This window comes from Dermacentor variabilis, unplaced genomic scaffold, assembly GCF_050947875.1.
Source record: "Dermacentor variabilis isolate Ectoservices unplaced genomic scaffold, ASM5094787v1 scaffold_12, whole genome shotgun sequence".
Lineage (NCBI taxonomy): Eukaryota > Metazoa > Arthropoda > Arachnida > Ixodida > Ixodidae > Dermacentor > Dermacentor variabilis.
This window is the reverse complement of record NW_027460280.1, coordinates 43,720,081-43,740,469: the sequence shown is the minus strand read 5'-3', so window position 1 is coordinate 43,740,469 and position 20,389 is coordinate 43,720,081. Positions and strand designations below refer to the sequence as shown.

The following is a 20,389-nucleotide window of genomic DNA, read 5'->3' as shown; positions in this document are numbered from 1 at the left end:
TTGTTGCCAGTTGCAGCTCCCAAGGCAAGGACCATGTTTACCTTCTGCTCATTAGAGAAACACATGGCGACCGTGTCGAAACAAAACGCATTTTTAAGCCTTTGCACTCAGGTTGTCAATTCGCTTTTCTGGTGATAGCTTTTGTGGCAAAAAAAGATATATATTGTTGTATCTCATGTCAGTGGGTGACCAGGCAAGGGATCAAACAGGAAAACGGTGTTTATTGCCCGAAGCTTACGGGCTCCTGGTTACATCTAGAATCAACGGTTCACGCACATAGCAAGACATTATAAGTACTTGTGCGCACATGCGCACTAACAGCAGTCTGCTTATCAGGCGCGCTATCGCCGACACAACACTTCCTCCGCTTTTATTATGAAACTACCAAAGTTCACGTTCCTGCTTGGAACCTATCAGGTGGTCGACGATTTCTAATTGGGTAGCGTCGATCCTCGTCACCCCGTGCGGTGTCAGCCTGCGACGTCGGTGGTGAGAGAGAAACACTAGCTGGTGGTACTGAAAAGGCTTGTCCCGATCCGGGGTCGCTGTGTGGCCCCCCGGTGAACCCATCGCCTTCAACGGAGTTTTCCGCAGCTGGTCCCGATCCGAGGTCGCTGTGTGGCCCCACGGAGAACTCATCGTCTTGAACGACGTTTTCCGCAGGCACTGTCGTGCTTTGAAGCAACTGGTTCTTGTGACGCCGCCACTCCAAGCATCCTGAAGGGGTTGATACACGAACCTTGAAAGAGACTGGTCCAGTCTGGGCCATTACTACTGGCATCCATTTTGGCTGTCCCCTGTAATTGCGTGCGAGAACATGATCACCAAGAGCGACTTCGCGCACTCGACATGGTCGGTTCACCGTCTGTTTGAACTGTTCGTAAGCCACCCTCTCCCCCACCACAGGTTTGAGCACGTCAAGGCGCGTACGCAAACGTCGACCCAACAACAAGTTGGCCGGCGCCTCGTGCGTTGTAGCGTGAGGAGTGTTCCGATAGGCGAGCAGAAACTTGTTTAACTTTACCTTCAGTGGTTGGCGCGTGTCATCCTTTCGCAGCGCATTCTTCAGAGTTTGCACGAAACGTTCCGCGAGCCCATTTGCGCTAGGATTGTAGGGTGCTGTTTGCACGTGTCGGCAGCCCATCTCTCGGACGAACTGTTTGAAGTCCTGTGACGTGAATTGTGGCCCGTTATCCGACACAATTGTCTCGGGGAAACCGAAACGTGCAAAAACATCTCTTAAACACTGAATTGTGGCCTCTGTAGTAGTCGACGGCATCACAAAAACTTCCGGCCACTTGGAGTGGGCATCGACCACTATGAGAAACATGGATTGTTGAAAGGGTCCTGCAAAATCAATGTGTATGCGTTGCCACGGCGCTGTGGGCCAGGACCACGGATGTAGTGGTGCTTTGCCAGGGGCGCTGCGTTGTTCTTGGCACTTTGCACATGATTGAACCATACGCTCAAGATCCGCTTCGATACACGGCCACCAGACATAACTTCGCGCGAGCGCCTTGCTGCGAACTATACCTGGGTGACCCTCGTGTAGCTCTTCCAAAACTGCACTCTGTAGTTTTGCGGGGATGACTACTCGTGTTCCGAGCAATATGCATCCTTGATGCAAGGTTAATTCATTGCGCCTGGTGACGTAATGTTTCAGCCTGTCTTCACTGACGGATCTTGGCCAACCTGTACTTATGAATTCTTTTACTTGTACCAGCTCGTTGTCGCGTTGCGTGGCACGCGCGATTTCTTTACTCGACACTGGCAGGGAGGCCAGTCGCAATGTATAAAAAGTTTCTTCGCTTTCTTGCGTCTCGTCCTTGACATAGGGAAGCGGCAACCGGGAGCAAAAATCAGCTTCGGCGTTATCGGCTGACTTCTTAAAGAGAAGGTTGTAGCTGTACGCCGATAACGTCACTGCCCAACGCTGTAATCGCGCAGCTGCAATAGGCGGGATCCCAGTTGTTGGTCCCAAAATTTGCTGTAACGGCTTATGGTCCGTGATTAGAGTGAATGATCGACCATAAATGTAGTAGTGAAACTTCTTTATGCCAAAAATTATGGCCAATGCCTCTTTTTCAAGCTGGCTGTATTTCTTCTCCGACTCTGACAACGTGCGCGATGCGAAAGCAACCGGTCGAGACCTACCGTCCTCGAAAACGTGGGAAAGTACGGCACCTACTCCGTACTGCGATGCGTCACAGGCCAGCTTCAATGGTCTATCCGGGTCGTAATGGGCCAGCACCTGTGGTTATGATAACATTGTTTTGATTTGCTCGAACGCTGCGTGGCAGCGGTCGTCCCAGCACCACGAAGTGTCCTTCTGCAAAAGCCGGTACAAGGGGTTAGCGACAGTTGACAAATTAGGTACGAACTTCCCGTAATAGTTGACGACACCTAGGAAGGACTGCAGTTGCTGCTTTGTTGTCGGTGCAGCAGCCTTAATAACTGCCTCAATTTTGTCCGGTGACGCAGCGATTCCTTCCGCACTTATTTTGTGCCCCAGGTAGCAGAGCTCGTTTTGAAAAAACGCACATTTTTCTTTCTTCACCCTGACACCTCGCTCTGACAGACGTTTCAGGAGAGCTTCTAGGTTTATCAAATGTTCTTCAGCGGTTTTTCCCGTGACTAGAATGTCATCGAGATAACAACACACTCCGCTCAGGCCCTTCAGCATCGTGTCCATTATTTTCTGAAAAATACCTGGCGCTGACGCAATTCCGAAAGGTAGCCTGTTAACTGTAAACAGACCTTTCTGCGTGTTTAATGTCAAGTACTTCTTTGACTCTTCCGCCATGAATACCTGCTGGTATGCCCTGTTCAGATCGATCTTCGTAAAATGTAGCCCCCCGGCCAGCGCTGCCAGTAGATCATCTATCTTAGGCAGCGGGTAGTGTGTGATGTCAAGTGAAGGGTTTATCGTCGTCTTATAATCCCCACATAGGCGTATGCTGCCATCTTTCTTTATCACGGGCACTGCGGGCGTGGCATACTCCGCTGTATTCACTGGCGTGAGAATTCCTAGTTCAACCAATTTCGCTATCTCGGCTTCTACAGCTGACTGCAATGCGAACGGCACATTCCTTGCTTTTAGGAACTTCGGCCGGTGGTCTGGTTTGAAAAACAGCTCGGCCCGTTCGTCTGTGATAGCACCTAACTCATCCTTGAACAGAGTTTCGTACTTGGCTAGCAAGGAATCGAGCCTTTCCTTCGTTCGAGAAGACGAGTCAAACACTGACCTTGAGATGTAGTTCAGACCCCAAATGCTGTCCCAGTCTAGACGTAGTGTGTGTAGCCATTCTCGTCCTAGCAGTGGTGGTCCTGCTTGGTCGACGAGGTAGAGCGGCAGCTGCGCCGTCCGTCCACTATGCTGCACGTTGACAACCGCGACGCCACAAGGTCGGACGAGTGCTCCGGTATAGGTGCGTAGGGTGACGTCAGTTGATCGGTAGCTGGTAGAAAGAAGCCGCTTCTTGAACTGCTTGAAAGGCATGATTGACACTGCAGCTCCCGTGTCGAGTTCCATTTCTACCGGTGCATCATTTATATTTAGTTTAACAAAAATGGGAGCGCGGCTGGCAGCCCCTTGTTTGGAAATGCTGATAGTCGGCTCCTGTGTCACAACGTTTAGCGTTTTCAGGCTCCGTTTTTTCTTATACCCGTCATGACATTGCCTGTTGCTGCTCCGACAGGCTCTTTGAATGTGTCCTTTCTTCGAACACTTAAAACAGGTATCGTTAATGTGAGGGCATACTGCATGAGTGTGGCTCGGGGAACCACAGCGGTAGCAAACTAGTAGCGGCTTACCAGCTCTCGTTTGCACCTCGTACAGATCAGCATGTGCCTCTCTACTATCGTCTTCAACTTTGTGCAGCTGTGTGGCCAATGCTTCCACGACTCGAGTCTCGGCGACATTCTTCCGGGCTGCTTCCATGGCCAGAGCGCGGTCCACTGCTCTCGAGAACGTCAACGTGTCGCCCTCGGTAAAAAGTACTCGCTGCACGTCCTCACGGAGCAGTCCGCACACGAAACGATCCCGCAGCGCTTCGTCTAAACTGGCTCCAAACTGGCAGGTCTGAGACAACTTGCGAAGTTCGGCAACATATTCCGGCAGGGGCTCACCTTCATGCTGTGCTCTGCGGTAAAACTTGGCTCGTTCGCCGATTACGGACGGCACTGGGGCCAGGTGGGCGTCCAAGATGCTCTTCAGCTGTTCGAAACTTTTAGCCGACGGCAGGTCAGGCGCCGTCAACGACTTCAGCAGCCCATACGTTCGCGGGCCGATGATGCTGAGGAATGCGTGCACCTTGTCGCTGTCAGGAACCTTGTTGACAATCAGAAAAGATGTCAACCTCTCCTTGTATGCCGTCCAGTCACTTGCGGTAACATCAAATGACTCCATCTGGCCAATCTGTCCAGTCGACTGCATTGTCGCTTCTTTGTTATCCATGCACAGACAGCCGCAAAATCAGCATTCTTCAAAGTCCAACTTGGAACAGAGGCTGACTTTGAAAAGACTTGCCTTCTTCACCAAACTGACAGCGGCCTTCGATCCCATCTTCGTCGCCAGTGTTGTATCTCATGTCAGTGGGTGACCAGGCAAGGGATCAAACAGGAAAACGGTGTTTATTGCCCGAAGCTTACGGGCTCCTGGTTACATCTAGAATCAACGGTTCACGCACATAGCAAGACATTATAAGTACTTGTGCGCACATGCGCACTAACAGCAGTCTGCTTATCAGGCGCGCTATCGCCGACACAACATATATAGAAGCATCCGTGCACTTCATTTAAGCTAAGACTACAGCTATCACAACTTGTTCCCAACTAACACCAAATGCGATTGGTTACTTCAGCCGGTGCGCGGCAGATAAGGCACTAGCTCGATCACCGATGCTTTTTCTTTATTTCATTTATATCGTTCTGATTAACTCAGAAGGAGCTTGTTCGAGGGCGGTGTTTATTGGTTCGGCTGGGAGCGCAGTCACGTGGTATCCTCCATATTTGGAAAGGTTTTTTTTATAAGACGGAAAAAATTAGTAGCCAATTAGCACGTGGCTGAAAATACTGCAGTTAGATGTCCCTTAGCTGTGCCTACAAATGTCTCATGGACACTTTGATAATTATTAAAGCATGTCTCAAGTTAGATAATTTACTACAAATCTCATTAATGAAAAAAATTAATGGCAGCTATATACTTCACTGTACTGGAAACAATATGCACCAGGTTTCCTTCGAGTAACGCACGCTCTTCTTTTAAATCTTGGTGCGTGATAGTTCATTGGGACACCCTGTACATATGTATGACTTCTGCATGCAAGGGAGGATGTTTCCTTCCCTAATAAATGTGGTAAATTATTAGAAATGTGTTTTTTTTTCATGAGTCGTTAGCATTGTTTGCTGGAAAGATAAGCAATACGGAGACGCACATCATTCACATGCATTTCGCACGCCGCTGATAAAAGACTCTGCCGAAGGGATCACTGAAGTCTGTAGGTTTCTGTTTTCATGATCAAAAAATCACGCAAATCAATTGAAGCGAGGTGAACATACAGCAACATATTCATTCTCTAGGAATAGGTTATCCATACCTTTAGAAATAATTTTTAATTGGCTACCTCCATCTCTTTCAAAAATATGAGAAACTTTGTCCTGTGCGTATGTTTAGACATATTGCATATGTGCATGGTGTTTACAGTGGAAATTTAAAACAATGTTGAAATTAGAAAATACGGATTAGGCAGCCGCCGCTGATGCTGCTAATGCGCCTGTTATTCTATTGTCAGGACTTGAAGAAATAAAGCGAAATTATGAATTAGAAGCCGTGCACGTCGGCGCCAACAGTGGGGCAATAAGCTATTAACCCCGATAAAAATTCAAGTGAAAAGGTCAAGGAAAGTACAAATAAACCTTAAAGTATGTGGGGAAAAAGCTCTGGTTATGGCACTTTAGGTGCGTGTGTGGCGGGGGGGGGGGGGGGGGGGTGAGGGCTTTGGCATCGCCGGAAGGGGGGCTCTGCCACCCCCCCCACCCGTAGTAGGTACCTATGGTGGCACATAAGGCGACGCTGTATTGTAGCCAACATTGTGCAATGCTCCCAGCTGCTCCATCGCCATCGTCATGCCGTCTTCGTCATCATTGTGTTTGACGTCTTTCGTCACCGACACGTCGTGTCGTCGTCTTTGTTCTGCTGCTGTCGCCGTCGTTTTCATCGCACCTTCGGGCGAGAACAATGATACCTAGTTGAATGCTTTAATTATTCGCTTGAGGGTTCCATGGTTTGTATCATCAATAAATTTTTAACGCTGAACTTAGTCCCCCTCAATTGAAAATGACTGTTTCCACGACTTTATTTTAGCTTCCTAATAAAAACAAGTTACTCATTTCGCATATCTTGTATATTCGGATACGAAATCTCCCTAATCATTAAGAAGCTAAAACACTGATGTGCCTTTGGTGCGTCGTCCCATAATGCTCGCATTTTGCATATAGGGGCATGGTTTAATGTAGGTTCGCGAACGGTAGTGGCCAGATCAACACCCACCTAGACTGAGCTGCACCAAATCTTATTTCATTTCTGTTTGTGAGGGGGGGGGGGGTTACATTGTCGGGTTTAATGGCACCCCCTTTCCTCCTCCTTACCTGCCTGGTTACATCCCTGTATTGACATAGCAGAAAAACTTTAAATTATTTCTGTGATGTTGTACAGTATACCGTACGGTTCTTTTTATTTTTGCACTGCTTGAGTGCTTTCTTTGCGCCTCCTGCGTAAAACAAAGCGTTGGCCGGCAGCATGTACAAATACAAAAAATCGAGACCATGGCGGCAATGATGAACTCACAGGCCGACGTTGCAGCAGACTGCAAGGATGCGGTCTGCATTGTTGTGGTGAACTTGAAAGGTGGTGTATGGTTGTTCTCACAGACACCGAACGACGCAGAAACATGGAACCGCGTAATGAGAAGAAACAAGAGGGACATCTCTGAACTAAATCTCGATTGACACTACTGGCAAGAGAGAATGAGATCGATCCAAGAGGCTGAAAGAAAGTTTCACAATCCGTAAGAAGAAGAGGGTGACTGATAGCACCAATTGGGAAGAACATTAAAATATATAAACTCCATTAGAAGTATATGTAGAATGTATCTGGCAGAAAAAGAAGTGATAATGTTTGTTTGCCACACTCAGGTCATAACACTGTTTTTTTTTCTTTTTGCACCACTTTAACGTCTGCTATCCCATTTAGATATAAAGAAAGTAATCAAAGAGTGCCAGTGTCGATGCAGGGATAGCGGTGTGTTTTTTCGGCTCGCGAGCCATTGCAGCAACGTTCACCATTTGTTTGCGTTTTGAAAAATAAACATGCTATCAGTGCAAAATGCGCTGGCTTCAGCTTTTCCAGGAAGTGAGGCAGGGCTCTCTGAGCCGATTTCGCTCTCTCTCTCTCTCTCTCTCTCTCTCTCTCTCTCTCTCTCTATATATATATATATATATATATATATATATATATATATATATATATATATATATATATATATATATATGTATATATATATATATATGCTACTATATAGTAACGTTGATATTTCGGGCGTAATACGTGTTGGTTGATATATATATATATATATATATACAAATACAAAACTAATACCTTTATTTCAACATCAGGGATGTTAGGGGTGCACCCAAAAAGCCTATGACTGGCTTGACAGAGGGGCGCACCCCCGTACATAAAATACATAAAAACCGGCATCAACACAACACGGGCAGAACAATAAAAAAAAAGACTACAGTGCATAGGTGAACATCATATTCAATAAAAATTAGTGAACATCCTCTTGCAATAACAAATAAATGAAGGCGGCAGAATGAACAGGAAACACTCAGGAACACTAAAGAATGCAAAACGAGGAATAACAATAAGAAAATAAAAAGGGAGAAAGGAGGCGCAAACTTGCAGTAAAAACAAAACGCAAAAAGAAAACCGTATCGTTAGGTCTTCAGTGCTCATTGCGCCGATTAATAAGAGTTGGAATTATATGTCGGAGCATTTGACGACCGTAATTAGTACGAAAGGATGGCACATACCAGACGTCGTTGTTACGTTTTGGGTAGTAATTAGCTTTGAGCCATAAGTTAGCTGTATCATCAAAGAATGCGTCATGATTTTTCCGTTTTCTTTCATATCGTTTACTTAGCAATAAATTATATAGGTCATTAATTGGTGTTACATTTAACGATGCGTAAAGAGGTTGAGTGTGAGCAGTAAACGGGGCATTCGCAATGATACCAATGACCTTTTTCTATATTTTCTGTAACCTATATGTATTTGACCATGTTGTTGTACCCCACGCCAGATGACAATATGAAAGGTTAGCTAAATATAGTGCATTATAAACTGAAAGTCTAACACTCAGAGGTAGTAGAGAGCGGACTCTGTATAACATGCCTGGGCATCTTGCAAGTTTTTTAACCAGATTGTCGATGTGCATGTCCCATGAGATATTACACTGCAATGTCACACCTAGGCACTTTACTGACTCCACTATTTCAATGCTTTGAAAACCAAGTGTTAGTGTAGGTAAATGTTCTAGTGGTTTGTTCTTCGGTCTAAAAAGTACAGCTTTAGTTTTGGTAGCGTTAATTTTCAATGAAGATTCAGTACTCCATTCGACCAATTCGCGCAGAGTTTCATTAGCGTTTAATTCCAAGTCATTAAGTGTTTTAGCCCTAAAAAATATGCTGACATCATCTGCATACATTATACATTTAGCGCTGTTGTCAATGTTCACAATGTCGTTAATATAGATGTTAAAGAGTGTAGGTCCAAGAATACTGCCTTGCGGCACGCCAGAATGAATGGATCTAAAGTGCGATGAAGAATTGTTAATTACAACCCATTGCTCGCGGTGCTCTAAATATTGACACATGTACTTAACTTTATCGGGCGACCACGTTTCGCCGCCTAACAAATGTTATCGCAAGGCGCCAGACGCGCCTGCATCTAAAAGAAGCTTCTGGAATGTTATCGATGGTTCCGTCCACTGTCTTTCACCGCAAATTGTGTAATCTGATTGCATCTATGCGCGACGCGAATAGTGTAGAACTTTGTGGAAGACACGTGGGTCCCAGCGGTTAATATGGAACATTCGACGACCGATCTATAAAAGCCGACGCACTTGACCCGCTGATCAGATTTTCGACGATCGCCGATCGTGTTCGCCGCTATCGTTGTGCTATAAGTGTAGCCTGTTTTTGAGGGCACAGGTTCGCCCAATAAAAGTTAGTTTTGTCTTTCACGGTATTTGCTACTGTGTTCTTCAACGTCACCACCACGTGGCAATATGTTATTAAAAGCTGAAGGAATGCGCCGCGATTTCCATAGTGCTCAAGTTTAAGGAATAATATTTTGTGATTTATGGAGTCGAATGCATTGGAAAAATCCACGAAAACCCCGAGAGTTAGTTCTTTTTCTTCAAATGACTAATATAATTTCCTTCATGGTTAATAATGCTGTTTCTGTTGATTTTCCTGCGACAAAACCAAACTGGGAAGCTGATATGACTTTGTGTTTGTTAATAAAGCTTGTAATGGGGGGGGGGGGCGCACTAGTACAAGCTTTTTAAAACATTTCGAAAGATCTGGCAAGATCGATATAGGTCGGTAGTTTGAGAAATTATTTTCGTCTCCTCCTTTAAAAAATATGGTAATCTTGGCAACCTGTAGTTTTTTCGGGAAAGTTCCTGAGGAAAATGCCAAGTTTATTATGCATTCTAATATCGGTGCAAGCATGTGCGATGTGTACTTCGCTGGTAATAATTGGAGGTCGTCAATGTCTTTACTTTTACTATTTTTCAGCGACTGTTGGACCGACAGAACTTCGTTAGTTGTAACAGGGGTTAAAAACGCGGTTTCGCTAACCTTTTGACTCATGCTGTTCAGGTATTGGTTGGGCTGCGTGCCGTCTGCAATGGACACGAAGAAATTATTGAAAGCATCTGCTAGTTGGGAACCGGACAAGTGAGTGCCATGTGTGACTATTTCATCTACTACAGTCTTCTCTTTTAAGTTTAGCAAATTATTGAGCCTCCCCCAAACAATATCGGAGTGCTTTATTACTTCGTCGTCAAATTGGTTACTCAAACAGTTTCTTTTGGCTTGCCGATTAATACTGTTAGCTTTATTTCTCGCAGCCTTAAACTTCTTCAAATCGTCAATATCTTTTGTTTTCAGAAAGCGCTTTTAAAAATATGTTTTTAATTCGTACAGCCTTTGGGCATTCCTTAGTTATCCACGGCTTACGCGCCTTCGAAGCTCGCACTCTTGTTTTGTATGGAAAAGACTCACAATACAGCTGCTTGTAGGTGGAAATAAAAGTACCATCAACATTGGTTTCCTCATAGACGCTGCTCCAGTTTACTTGCGACAGTTTATCATAAAACGTCTGTAATGTAGTCTGGTTTATGTCTTGAACACGTATAGCAAACCTTGTTGCAGCTTTGTTAGGGAGAACTGTGAGATTTGTAATTAAATATATTGGTAAAAAAAATTATGGGGTTTTGCGTGCCAAAACCAATCTCTGATTATGAGGCACGCCGTAGTGGGGGACTCCGGAAATTTCTACCACCTGGGGTTCTTTAACGTGCACTTAAATCTAAGTACACGGGTGTTTTCGCATTTCGCCCCCATCGAAATGCGGCCGCCGTGGCCGGAATTCGATCCCGCGACCTCGTGCTCAGCAGCCCAACACCATAGCCACTGAGCAACCACGGCGGGTAAAAATAAATTGGTAGGTGATCACTAAGATCAGCTGCCAGTGCACCGGATATTGACAATTCATCACATGCATTGGTAATGAAGGTGTCTAGTAACGTTGATATTTCGGGCGTAATGCGTGTTGGTTGATTTATGATATTGACAAATGCGTTCGTCTCCAGTATAGTATATAAATCTTGTTGAAGTGTTGACTTTCCAAGCAAGTTTATGTTCAAGTGCCTGCCTAATATGAGTGTGTATATATGATCATTTACCCAGCTGAAGTACTCGTCCATAAAATGGAGAAATTTGTTACTGCTTCCCCTGGGTGGGCGGTAGGTGACAGTAAAAAGCAAGGAATTAGATTTTTAGGGTAAGCATCTCGTAGTCATCGGTTACGACACAGAAATTGTCAAGTAATTCGCATTTTAAAAAACGTTTTCGACAGCATCGCAACCCCCCGCCCACCTCTCTTAGAGCTCCGGTTAAGGAAAAATGTGGAGTATTCAGGCAGATTAAGAACAGCAGAGTGGCTTTCGTACCATGTCTCAGAGATCATGACAACGTCAAACGTAAAGCTAAAGCTGGAAAGAAAGGCACATTTATAATCGCTTTTGTTTCGCGCTGATTGAGCATTCAGATGCAGAAACGAAATATTTTCGCTTTTTGTCTGATAACGTGTGCTCAGCTCGTAAGGTGTCAAGAAATCATAACTTGAAGCGTTCACTGATGCCGTGATCTCGGAGAAGCGGTATGTTGCACTCTATTAACGATGGCCATACGAAGAAGCCAAAGAGTTTAAAGAACGAAGCTTTGAAAAAGAAATACCAATGTAAACTGCAATGGGCATACTTATAGCATGGCACAGAAACAATTTTTTTCACCACGTCTGTGCATAAGTTGTACACTTTACATGGCACGGCATAAAAGTCAGTAAATGTTAAATCTACTTCGAGGAAGAAGGCACTACAGACTGTCTTAGTACAGCCATCACGCAGGTATTTACAAACCTCATTATTGGTTGGTCTAGCATCGCTGGCAGAGACAAGGATTAAGATCACGCAGCAGTAAATAGCTGTTTTAAATGTCAAAGTGTCAAAATATTTATACCGAAGAGAACAAACAAGAGAAGTCATATTCATATGTTTCCAGTTGTTATACTTGTCAAGTAACATTCTATTTTGGTGGTCCATGTGCTGATAAGAAAAACACTTAAGCGACCTTCGCCAGGTCAGCCTCACAGGTAACATGCAGGATTGAAGAGTTCTCACTTTTGCGCATTAAAATCTTTCCTTGTGATACCCACACGTATTTCCAATTTTTCTCCTTTTTGAGCTTTCGAGCTTTACCCAGCAGCATCTTGTTCTCGACACACAAATGCTGATTTATGTACACGAGGTCACTTGTGCCAAATCCTAGTCTATCTGCTTTCAGAGTTTTCTTCCGAGCAGCTGACAGCAACTTTTCACGAGCAGTTCTTGAGACGAACTTTACCACAACATTAGGTTTCTTCTTATCTTTCGAAGGCACACAATGAACTACATCAATGTCACCGTCAGTAACATTTGTGCCCAGACATTTTGCAATGTCCGCAACAGCCTTGCCTAGGTCCTCATTAGCTGCAATCGGAAGTCCTTGAATTTCAAGGTTCACGCTTCTGCTCTATCGTTTCAACCCTATTATCTCCTTCCTTGCCTGTTTAAGCTCCTCCTTCAACTCTTCGTTCGCCGCGCGACATTCCGCCGCTTCAGCCTTCATTTCATCAAATTCCTCCCTGTAACGCTCAATATCCCTCTTAAATTCTTCAAAACCATCATTCATAAACCCAATGGAGCTACGAATGCCACCAAGTTCCGTGTGGATTTCAGTACTTGAAGCATAAACCTTGGGTACATCTTTTTTTTATTTCTGTGGCGAATGCATCTAGATTGACTACGAACTCGGTGAGTACCTTGACAACTTCTTTGATAGTGCTAGGTTGCTTTTCCAGAGCCTTTGCAACATCCCCTAGGGCACCCTGCTCAGTTGCCGACATTGCCGAATGGCGAACACCAACAGCTAAAACAGCACACCTAAGAAAATTCTACGACATCAAAGTGTACACCCGTGGCAGCAGCAGCGACGAGACTGTCAGTGTTGTATCTAGAAAGCTTTATAAGAAAGATTTCAACCAACCTGAAAAATTGCAGGAAGCTAGTTAGGTCCAGTCCGTACGCCGTCGCCGCTGCTGCCAGAATGACCAAAATGTTCCTGCGAATACACCGCCCCAGAGGAAGCGATAACAGTCCGCTGATTGCTTTAAACTTGCGTAGATGGCAGGCGCGCCGATTCAGCCACGGTGAAGTCATCGTGCAGAAGGCAAGTCTGCGATGCGTTGGTGATAAATGCCCGATCCTCGAGCAAGCAGCAGCACGGTCTTGGTAACTTGCCGCTCACTTGAGAAGCACGAGCCTCAAACCTGAAAAATTGCAGGAAGCTAGTTAGGCCCAGTCCGTACGCCGTCGCCGCTGCTGCAATAATATATATATATATATATATATATATATATATATATAGAGAGAGAGAGAGAGAGAGATACCTTACAGACCCCTAGAGGCATTGTGTAAGGGGGTAGAGCACACTCAAACATAATACAATAATTATAATGCGTACGTGAATACATATACAAAAAATTCAGTGTAAGAAGTGTGCTAACATGCAGTAATGTGGCGTTAAAAACTGAACATAAGACAAGCAGAATGCTTTTGAACGCGAGAGGTCAGTGAACAAGAAATTTTCAGAAAGTAAAATATAACTAATAGAATTACTGAGCGAGCGGGACAATATTTGGCTATAACAAACCAGTATTTGAGGGGTAAGCAAAACGTGAACAAGGTGAATGCAGGAGCCAACGGAGGCGACGTACGCTTTCCTCGCCACACAATATATAGGTAGGCTTCGTCTAAAGGGGAGAGGGTGTGAGGCGGGAGGGTGCGGAGACGAGGGAAGGTATGTTAGCGTGTCGAATTGAGAGTAAAGGAACACTGTGCCCAAGGTCAAAGCAAGGGCCACCCCCCCCCCTCCACCCCGGTCTGTCAACGCACGCGTGTTAGCCGGCGTGTCAAGGGCGTCTGACACGCCGGCTATTTTTAAAAAAAAATGGTAAGGGAAAAAAATGAAAAAGAAGGGGGGGGGGGGATTACGTCAAGAAATCAAACTGAGTGTTGTTGCCTATAGCTGAAGTTTAGCATAGCAAATAGATTCTAAAGCTCTCTTTGAAACGTTTATGCCTATTGGTTGCAATGTCTTGAACTTATGGATAAGGTATGATTCTCTGTATTTTCTTTCTCGTTCAGAGCGGAAATTCGACTGTAAGATGTAGAGTTTAAGTTCACCAACGTTATGAACTGGTTTGTTGGAATGCTCGGCGACGGCTTTGGGAAGCTTTTTAGCTGTGTCCGCGCGATGTCCCTTTCATCTGACGTTCATTGATTGTCCTGTTTCACCGATATATTGTTTCTTAAAGAAGGAACATTCAAGCATATAAATCACATCCGAGGGGTAGTAGCACAATAATGACGCGTTAGGTTATGTAGAGTTTGAAAAATGCATTGTTAGAAGATGCCGGAATTTTCCTGGTCATTCTCATAAGCAATGGCGTTAAAAAGATTGTTCCAAAGGCGAATGGCTCTTGGAAGAGCGGAGTAGTTAAATTAAATTAGTCTTTCCGTAGATGCGCATGAAATTGAGCTGATTGTACAGCCGGTGTGACCTGTAATGAGGAGTTTCAAGAGGCAGGACTAATGGTGTTGTATTATGGACATATTTATGAAATAATGATAGCAGGGCTACGTCACGACGATCATGCAAGGGCTGTAGTGAGATGTCGAGTTTAATTTGTGTTATGCTTTTGTTATAGTCATAACAACGTCAAATAAAACGCGCAGCCCTAATCTGGATAGATTCGAGTTTTTCGATCAAGTATTTCTCATAGGGAGACCAGACGGATGCGGCGTATTCAAGCTGAGGTCCAACAAATGCTAGATAAGGTAGTTTACGAATGTCTTTAGTAGAATTATGCAACTTGCGTCTTATGTACCCTAATGATCTTAAAGCATTGGCGCATATGTATGCAATTGTGCGTTGACCACAAAAGAGTCGAAGTTAGGTAAACACCGAGATATTTATCTTGAGTATCATGCGAAATAGTGATGTTATATAGGGATAAGCAAACGTAGATTTAGTATGCTTGCGACTAAAAGAGATAATTTTACATTTGGAAACGTTAAGCTTCATTGGCGAAGTGTTACACCAAAGAGAAATAAGTTCAAGATATTTTTGGAGGATTGCATGATCATCGGCACATTTGATGGAACGATAAAGAATGCACTCGTCTGCAAAAATGCGCACGTGCGAGGAAATGTTATTGGGTAAGTCATTAATGTATGTTAGAAATAGTAATGGCCCAAGAACTCTGCCTTGTGGTACACCTGAAGTAACGTGCGAAAGAGGAGAGGAAAAATTATTAACTGCTGTGAATTGCTAACGATTAGAAAGGAAATTGCGAATCCATGTTAGTGTAAGAAAATCTAATTTAAGGGCAGATAATTTCGAAATCAAACGTCAAGGTGCTACGAGGTCAAACGCTTTTGAGAAGTCTAGAAAAGCACAATAAGTTTGTAGGTCCTCTTCCATGTTAGCATGCAAATCAGTTGTTAATTCTAGTAATTGCGTTTCACAAGACAAGTTTCACCGAAATTTGTGTTGGTCAGAAAAGAAACATTTGTTGGCTTCCAGCTGGCTGTAGACATTTGATGCAATTACATGTTCTAGCCTTCTGCAGCATATAGATGTTAATCATATTACGGTAGTTTTCCAGTGCGTGTTTATTACCTGACTTAAATATGGGCATGACCGTTGCTATCTTCAAATCTGAGGGAAGCAGTCCAGTCCCTAAAGATTGCCTGAAGATGCGAGACAGAAATTTACTAGATGCTATGACGTGTTTTTCAGAATTTTAGAATGAATGTCGTCAACGCCACAGGATGTGGTTAGTTTGAGGTTATTTATCAGGCATGCGACACCTTCAACTGTTATTTCAATTGGTGACATGTAGTGGTAGTTAAGCTCCGATGCATCTGGCAGATCAGCCTCTTCTGTGGGGATTACAGAAGAAAAATAAGTATTTAAAGTAGAAACGTACTGATTATCTGGAATGGGAGTGTTATTATTGTTGTCTAAAGAAATGTTAGTGTGGTCCTGATCTGGGCTTATAATGCGCCAGAACTTTCTGGGATTAGGTTTTAGAGGAGATGGTAGGTCATGAGTGAAGTAATTATCTTTAGCCGAAGACAGGGCAGAAGAGTAAATTTTCAAGCTTTCCTTGTGCGTGTCCCAAGCTGCTTGCGTGCGTAAGCGCTTAGCACTTTCGTAATGGCGCTTCTTCCTGTTTCTCAGTAAGCGTAGGGATCTGGTAAATCATAGGTTATATTTATCATTGGTTATCTTAATGAGAGGGACGCACCGGTTAACCAAGGCTGAAATCTTATTCCTGAAGAGTATCCAATTCTTCTCCACCGACCGACTGTGAAATGGAGGTAACAGCATGTAGGAAAAGAATATATCGAATTCCGAATTTGTAACGCTGTAATTGGCTTTGTTATAATCCCGCTTTTTTTTTAGCAGCGAAACCGGTAAAAGATGAGGATACGTTGAGAATTACTTGCAGTAAGGAATTATCGCAAAAACCATTAATGGACACAATGTGATGAACTGTCTCAGGTGCTGTTGTGAGGATTAAATCTACGATATCATTACCCCGTGTAGGGTGCGTAACAACCTGAAGCAGGTTGAATTGTAAGGCGAAATTGATTAATTCTGTCGAAGTATTACAGGATCAAGATTAGTTAACCCAGTCGATCAGAGGAAAATCGAAATCTCCTAGCAGATAGATGGCATCAAACGGGTGAAGCTTCGTCACTGATTCTATGTTGCTGCGCAAGACAATAATAAGTTAATTAGTAGAACTTGGAGGTCGGTAACATACACCTATAAGTACGCGGGAGGATGAGAACATGCATGCAGCCCAGATAATTTCTAGGTTAGAGGACGAGTTGGTTATTTGTTACAGTAATTTGAAGCTTCTCGGAGCAGAACTTTATTTTTTGTTCGGATCCAGCCCAATCTTCGTTAGGGGCGTCATCAACTCCAAAAAAAAAAAAAAAACAGAATGTTAGGGCGTCGCATCCGATTTTCAGCACTATCACACGTAGACGAAATGTTAAACTACTGGTCAGTAACACTGCTCAAGTTAGTTGTAGTTGTGACAACTTCGGACGTTTGCTGTTCGGATATGTTGTATGTTTCCAAAGCTGCAATTCTGGCATTTAGGTGCCTAATTCTCAGCGGCTGCACACCTCCCTTTGCTTAGTGTAAATTCAGCAAGTAAATTAGCCTGCCCCTCCTCAAGTTTAGAAATTGTTTCCATGGAAAGGCATCTCCCTCCGCCTTGCTTATAGAACCTGTAATAGTTTCCACATCGCCAGAAAGCATAAGCAGCAGACTAGGCTAGAAAGAGCATAAGCGATTTAAAATAGACAAACATTGGTTCAATAGATCAAATAACAGTGGTGGGCACGACAAGGCAACAAAACAGTAATTACTAGACCTAATACAAGGTGCTGCTTCCAGATAACTAACCTGTAGCAACAACGGTGGTAAGTGCGGCATCCTTGCTGCGGTGTCGAACCGCGAGCAAGGACGCCGGATATTATATATATATATATATATATATATATATATATATATATATATATATATATAAAGGGTGTGAGTAGATGCTGGTAAAGAGAGTACTTGACCTTGTATTCTGGCTTAATGCACTGATTTGCTGTTTTATAGAAACACAGTATGTATCTCCCTCTCGTTGTGGGACTGTGTGCTCGAATTGTAATAAGTTTTCTTTGAGTGACAGTTCCTAGTTTGTTATCGAACAGTTCTGGGTTTCTTTTAATATTATATTGGCTGCATGACATGAAAAAGTCGGGCCCCTGCTTTAGGTTATTCATTTGCAAGTGTCACTGTTACAAAGCGTGTTGCAAACCCCTCAAAGGCCCCGCCGCCATTTTCTCACTTCAGCGAGCTGTGAGGTGACGGGAGCAATCTGACTCCGCCAGCGGCTCCCAGGACCTCACGTACAGTTCTGCTGTCACATACCCGCGAATTGTTTGACATAATCGTATTTGCAATCGTATTTCTGCTGGAAAGAACCGCGCAAATGGAGTTTCATATTTGGCGCACGCGAATGGGTTTGGATACTCAACTTTGCGTACGGAAAGTGCCACGCCCGGCTTCTGTTTTCTTTTTTTTACTTCTTTTTTGTGTTATTTTGTAAGCCCGGCGGTTTGCGTACCCTAGCTTTGCGTACGCGAAATCTAAAACTCCCTAAAGAAGCCATTGTAACACAACGATATCTCAAAATTCTATATGAAACGCTCGCTACTCGGCTGCTCAGCATCGCCCTGCTCCTGGGAACAGTGCATCATAGTTCCCGTTCAGCAGGGTCCCCAAGAAAATCAGCACATACAAAGCTCAGTGGGACGTAATCTGCAATTGTGTCGGACGCCTGACATGGCAGGATGATGCAAATCAGAGCTTAATATTATTCGAATAGCCGGGGCCACTTTGCGAGACTTAATTCTGTGGAGCTGTCGTAACGGGTTGGACAGAGCTTTTGTATTCGAGGCCAGCCCGGCAGTAATTCGATTCGGAAATGGCACCGCGAAAGAAGAGGTTCCGAATCTCCCGACGGAGACGACAGCATTCCATTTGACACATGCGGTTCCTAGCGGGTTTGGAAAGTCTGACCTCGTAAAACTGTGATCATAGGTAGGCAGATGCCCTGATTACTTGTTTTCCTCCCTCCCGCTCAACACACCAGCTTCGTGCTCATACCTCCCTCATCCTGACTTTGTAAAATTTACCAAGTCTCCCTCGTCCTCAGAATTTCGTTCTAAGTCGATATGCCTTGCATATCGAATTTTAGTAGCTACAGTTAGTAAATTCAAAATATGTGCCGTAAAGCAGTTAATTATAAAATAATTGGGGTAACTATGTTAATCATTACATTAAGCATTTTGTTTCTCGTAGATGCAATGGGCGTCTCATCGAGTAATCTATAAGTGGTTAGAATTGTGCGTTTTGCCACAGGCAATATTCAAAAATTTGAAGCAGCTAAAGAAAAACACTCGGTATAGCGAAACATCTGGAAAGGCTCGTATATAGCGAAGTAATCATGCCAGATGTAGTGACACTTTGATTGAGTTATTCGACAGATTTCGGGCAGAAGCGGGACAGAGTGCATGGCCTGCCCGATTTTCTGAGAACTCCATTATTCAGCTTCGCTGTCTTTGATGTACGAGTCGCCCGGATTGCCACATACGTACATCTGCGAATTTCTAAAACGAAAAATGCTTGACACGTCTTGAGTACGTTTCTTAAAGGATAATTCCGCTCTGAATTATCCATGCTCCACCAAAATGGGATGGGGAAGTGGGATGACCGGGTAGGGTGCCTTGGTGGTAGGAGGGTGATGCAGGAGTGAGGCTTCTGTGCTGTTGTCCTGATGTAGACGGGATTATCTTCTATCTACTCCAATTCTAAGAAGGACACCAACCCGCGCTCGCAGATCTCTGATCCAAGTGTGGAAAGGCGGCATTGACACATATGAGGAGTTTTACTTGATCTCAGTAGGTAGGAGGTCGATCCTCCACCAGCATTATCATCAACTATCAATCAAAAACCTCGGTCTCACAACCGTCTCCGAATAAGCTCGGTGTTCCTTCAACCTGTCATTCCAATACTTCACACTGTGGCTGATATAACAGTTGCAAATTGGTAGCGCTATTCTGTACATAACTTCGTCTTAAATGGGGCAAAGCATGCCTTGCACTTTGCGTTTCGCTTGCCTAAGAAGCATGCTTTGCGCACTGTCACGTCAGATAAATTTTCTCTGTTGCGAATATTTTGGCCACCATTAATATATTTCTCTGACGCTTTCAAATTTATCTGTGCACTGCCAATGATACACCCTCAAAAATTCGAAATTGGCAAAGTTCACTGCAACATTGTTCATCCGTTATGAACGCATCAGTGTGCCTGTACATCTCTGGCCAACACTGCATCTTCGTACATATCTTCAGCCCTGCAGGGCTCTGTATAGCGTATTAGTACACCATCTTCCTGCACATCTCGCACAATATCGGGACCCGGTTTATGCTCGTTAGCTTTACTCGCACTTGATTCTCGGAAGCTGTGACATTTCTTTTAGTACTACATTATTACTTATTACTACTATAAGTGAAAAGACTTAGCCGTCATTAGCGTAGGATGACTAACTCTCTTTTGCTCTCATTTCGATAAAAAATGGCTGTGGCTTAGCTAAGGTTAAGCCCAGGATGCGAAGCATACTAGCCTTTATTTTAACGCGACAGCGTTAAGGAGCTCGTGTCGCAGAAAAGCCGGTGTCGTCGGCGTCGGCTCTGGCGTGCGGCGCTTGCTCAGGCGCACATTTCGTTGTCGCGCCGAACGTGTGCGTTGCTCGACGCTCACCGCGTCCGATGCGGGGGGCGACGCTGCGAGCGACGGCGCG

General features: G+C 44.2%; 1 protein-coding gene across 1 annotated transcript; it reads right to left on the bottom strand.

The window, feature by feature from the left end:
• Window positions 1–3,668: 3,668 nt before the first annotated feature.
• On the bottom strand, window positions 3,669–4,435 carry LOC142565813 (uncharacterized). The gene is made up of 2 exons (XM_075676351.1): window positions 3,814–4,435; window positions 3,669–3,727 (listed from the first exon to the last, which is right to left on the bottom strand). The coding sequence occupies exons 1-2, from the start codon at window positions 4,433–4,435 to the stop codon at window positions 3,669–3,671; spliced, it is 681 nt and encodes a 226-aa protein (XP_075532466.1).
• Window positions 4,436–20,389: the final 15,954 nt, after the last annotated feature.